The sequence below is a fragment of the Alosa pseudoharengus genome, unplaced genomic scaffold (genome assembly GCF_046254945.1).
Source record: "Alosa pseudoharengus isolate Yale_2024_CS ecotype anadromous, Long Island Sound unplaced genomic scaffold, YU_APseudo_1.1 YU_APseudo_1.1_scf_15, whole genome shotgun sequence".
NCBI classification, from domain to species: domain Eukaryota; kingdom Metazoa; phylum Chordata; class Actinopteri; order Clupeiformes; family Clupeidae; genus Alosa; species Alosa pseudoharengus.
In genome coordinates, this window is record NW_027468620.1 from 38,143,585 (window position 1) to 38,148,584 (window position 5,000).

The window sequence follows — 5,000 nt, forward strand, 5'->3', positions numbered from 1 at the left end:
CTCCTCTCCTCATTTTCTTTGAGACCTGTTCTCTTCTCTCCTCATTTTCCCTGACGCCTGTTCTCTTCTCTTTTCTCTGAGACCTGTTCTCTCCTCTTCTCGCTGAGACCTGTTCTCTCCTTTTTTTTTCTGAGACCTGTTCTCTCCTCTTTTCTCTGAGACCTGTTCTCTCCTCTCCTCTTTTCTCTGAGACCTGTTCTCTTCTCTCCTCTCCTCTCTTCTCATTTCCCATTTCCCTGTTCTTCTCTGTTCTGTCGTTTCTCTCTTTGCTCCATGCGTGTGCTATCTCTTTTCTGCCCTCCCTTCTCTTACTTTCTTTCTCCTTTGTGCTCTCCTCCAATTTCATTCTCTTTTCTCTTTCTCTTGTTTCTCTCTGTCATCCCTCCTTTCTCTATACTCTTTCCTCTCCTGTTGCTCCTTCTCTTTCTGTTCCCCTTCTCTGATCCTTTCTTCTTTCCTCTACAGTTTTTTTCCACTGTGTGCTCTTTGCTCTCCTGCAGAAAGAGCTCAGTCACTCTACACACCTACCTGCTTTCTTATGTGTGATCTTTATTCATTTCATTGTAGTCTTTTGAAGTAGTGCCTTTATTAAGCCTCAGGTAACCTCTTGTGTTATCCAAACCTCTCCATGATATATCAGACACTAAACATAAAAAATAAACGTTTCCTGCAGCCTTTGCTTTTATCAAACCTGTCCACAGTGTGTCAAATCCCTAAACACAGACTAAGAAATGTGCACAGCTTGCTTTAAACGTGGTTCACCACTTGGTTATTGGTGTTCTGTTACATGAACTGAATAGACACACACACACACACACACACACTCATTCAGACCGGATTAAAGCAGCAATGTAATCAAATGTGTAAGAGCATTTCAAAATCGACATTAAAACGGCCAATGTAGTACAAATACAAAATCATCTACCATCACTTATGGGGGCAGCCATCTTTGTTTGTCGAGTCATTCTAGGGTGCAGGTGCTAACCTTTTAGCAACTTAGTTGGTTGGCAACCTTTTAGCAACTTAGTTGGTTGGCAACCTTTTAGCAACTTAGTTGGTTGGCAACCTTTTAGCAACTTAGTTGGTTGCTAAGTTAGTGAGCAAATATAGTTTTGGGAAACACACCCCTGCTTGGTGTACTCTCAGGAGCCCTGAGTGGGACAGTTGATATTACGATCAAAAGGGGGCGTGTCTTGGTGAAATGTCGCGAGGCAGCTGGGAGATTTCACACTTTACAACTAGGGCGGGGGCTGTACCATGTATCTGGATTACAGCATATCTCTACGCTAGGCTAGTGGTTTGTTAGGGGTGGAAATGCTATCTCTTCGCTAGTGGGATATTAGGGGACATCTTCCACAGGTCAAGAATATATATTCATATATACATTCTATTGATTCAATTATATAGTGGATGTGTGTGTTGAACCGAGTGTACAGCAGATATATGTTTGTGTAAGTGTAGAAATGTGTGTGTGTGTGTGTGTGTGTGTGTGTGGGGAAACTCACTGCTGTGAGGTCCCTCCTGGTCACTGAACACTGCTGCTCCTTATCAGATTTCTACAGAGCAGCGGAAACTGTGTACTTTGGTGAAGTGTGATGCCATAGTAGAGACGGCCCGCACCTCCTGTGTGTGACCTCATGTCCTGTGTGTGACCTCATGTCCTGTGTGTGACCTCATGTGACCTCATGTCCTGTGTGTGACTTCATGTGACCTCATGTCCTGTGTGTGGCCTCATGTCCTGTGTGTGACTTCATGTGACCTCATGTCCTGTGTGTGACCTCATGTCCTGTGTGTGACCTCATGTCCTGTGTGTAACCTCATGTCCTGTTTGTGACCTCATGTGACCCTTTATTGGGTTGTGTGAACTACCTGGACATGCTAATCAAGCTGTATCAGACTAATGTACGTGTGTGTGTGTGTGTGTGTGTGTGTTGTTTCACAGGGAGTGTGCTGCAGACCCCACGTGTGTGTTGTGCATGCAGTGTTTCCTGGGTAGCGTGCATAAAGAACACCGCTACAGGGTAAGACATTTGATACACACACACACACACACACATCTTGATACATCTCTCTCTCTCTCCCTCTCTATGATACACACACACACACATCTTGATACATCTCTCTCTCTCTCCCTCTCTATGATACACACACACATCTTGATACATCTCTCTCTCTCTCCCTCTCTATGATACACACACACACACATCTTGATACATCTCTCTCTCTCTCCCTCTCTATGATACACACACACACACATCTTGATACATCTCTCTCTCTCTCCCTCTCTATGATACACACACACACATCTTGATACATCTCTCTCTCTCTCCCTCTCTATGATACACACACACACACACATCTTGATACATCTCTCTCTCTCTCCCTCTCTATGATACACACACACATATTGATACATCTCTCTCTCTCTCCCTCTCTATGATACACACACACACACACATCTTGATACATCTCTCTCTCTCTCTCCCTCTCTTCACACATCTTGATACATCTCTCTCTCTCTCCCTCTCTTCACACATCTTGATACATCTCTCTCTCTCTCCCTCTTCACAAACAGTGGACTGCACATAACCAAAAAACAATGCTGTATTTGAACTTGTGTGTGCGCGCGTGTGTGTGTTTAAGTAAATAACTTGTATTCTGTGTGTGTTTAAGTAAATAACTTGTATTCTGTGTGTGTGTGTGTGTGTTTAAATAAATAGCATGCATTCTGTGTGTGTGTGTGTGTGTGTAAGTAAATAACATGCATTCTGTGTGTGTGCGTATCAGTGCCTGAGTGACGTAAAGGTCACCGTGTCACACTCACCTGCCAACTGGCTTGTGTTTAAAATCAGATGGACAAGTGAAATATGTGTGTGTGTGTGAGGGCTGGAAGGAGACCGAGAAGGGAGAGCTGTGTGTGTGTGTGTGTGTGCGCGTGCGTGTCTGTGTGTGTGCGCGTGCTGTGTGTGCGCATGTGTGCTGTGTCTGTGTGCGTGCGTGCTGCGTGTGTGTGTGTGTGTGTGTCTGTGCGTGTTTGTGTATCTGTGCATGCGTACTGTGTGTGTGAGCGTGTGCACTAGACAGACATCTTCACCATATGGTTGTGAGTTTGCTGGCCCGATGAGGCCCTCAGGATCAGCTCTGATCTTATTAGTGGTCAGTGGGTCACCATGACGATGGATAATACACACACACACACACACACCAGCTAGTCTTGCACTTCAGAGGTTCACACACACAGCTAGCCAAGCCGATCTGTCTCAGGTAGAAATGCCTATCTCTACAAACCCAGTCTTTGTGTATTGGGCACTGCCCAGTTAGGGAATCACACGAACCACACACACACACAGCCAGCCAGCCAGTGTCCACTTAAATGAAGGTGGCACCAAACTAGAAGGATGAGGGTAACTCGCAATTCACCCTTTCCATGTGACGTCACGTTTTGTTCGCGCCACAGCAGAATGGCCTAGTGGATGGCAAGAACACGAATCAAATCAGTGGGTTGGAACGGGACATATCGCACAGCTAGGAGATTATAGTGAGATATCGCACAGCTAGGAGATTATAGACATATCGCACAGCTAGGAGATTATAGAGTCATATCGCACAGCTAGGAGATTATAGACATATCGCACAGCTAGGAGATTATAGTGAGATTTATAAATACACACACACACACACACACACAGGGTTGGAACGGGACATATCGCACAGCTAGGAGATTATAGAACACGAATCAAATCAGTGGGTTGGAATGGGACATATCGCACAGCTAGGAGATTATAGTGAGATATCGCACAGCTAGGAGATTATAGTGAGATATCGCACAGCTAGGAGATTATAGAACACAAATCAAATCAGTGGGTTGGAATGGGACATATCGCACAGCTAGGAGATTATAGTGACATATCGCACAGCTAGGAGATTATAGTGAGATATCGCACAGCTAGGAGATTATAGAGTCATATCGCACAGCTAGGAGATTATAGACATATCGCACAGCTAGGAGATTATAGTGAGATTTATAAATACACACACACACACACACACAGGGTTGGAACGGGACATATCGCACAGCTAGGAGATTATAGAACACGAATCAAATCAGTGGGTTGGAATGGGACATATCGCACAGCTAGGAGATTATAGTGAGATATCGCACAGCTAGGAGATTATAGTGAGATATCGCACAGCTAGGAGATTATAGAACACAAATCAAATCAGTGGGTTGGAATGGGACATATCGCACAGCTAGGAGATTATAGTGACATATCGCACAGCTAGGAGATTATAGTGAGATATCGCACAGCTAGGAGATTATAGAACACAAATCAACTCGGTGGGTTGGAATGGGACATATCGCACAGCTAGGAGATTATAGTGACATATCGCACAGCTAGATTATAGAACACGAATCAAATCAGTGGGTTGGAATGGGACATATCGCACAGCTAGGAGATTATAGTGACATATCGCACAGCTAGGAGATTATAGTGAGATATCGCACAGCTTGGAGATTATAGAACACAAATCAAATCAGTGGGTTGGAATGGGACATATCGCACAGCTAGGAGATTATAGTGAGATATCGCACAGCTAGGAGATTATAGACATATCGCACAGCTAGGAGATTATAGAGTCATATCGCACAGCTAGGAGATTATAGACATATCGCACAGCTAGGAGATTATAGTGAGATTTATAAATACACACACACACACACACACAGGGTTGGAACGGGACATATCGCACAGCTAGGAGATTATAGAACACGAATCAAATCAGTGGGTTGGAATGGGACATATCGCACAGCTAGGAGATTATAGTGAGATATCGCACAGCTAGGAGATTATAGTGAGATATCGCACAGCTAGGAGATTATAGAACACAAATCAAATCAGTGGGTTGGAATGGGACATATCGCACAGCTAGGAGATTATAGTGACATATCGCACAGCTAGGAGATTATAGTGAGATATCGCACAGCTAGGAGATTATAG

The 5,000-nt window shown here is 44.3% G+C and overlaps 1 protein-coding gene across 3 annotated transcripts in view; it reads left to right on the forward strand.

The window, feature by feature from the left end:
- ubr2 (ubiquitin protein ligase E3 component n-recognin 2) overlaps window positions 1-5,000 on the forward strand; it is a 97,929-nt gene that overhangs the window by 13,640 nt on the left and 79,289 nt on the right. For all 3 annotated transcript variants that reach the window (XM_076286383.1, XM_076286385.1, XM_076286384.1), the window contains exon 3: window positions 1,943-2,021. In XM_076286383.1, coding sequence (XP_076142498.1) covers window positions 1,943-2,021 — 79 coding nt within the window. The remainder of the gene's footprint in view (window positions 1-1,942; window positions 2,022-5,000) is intronic.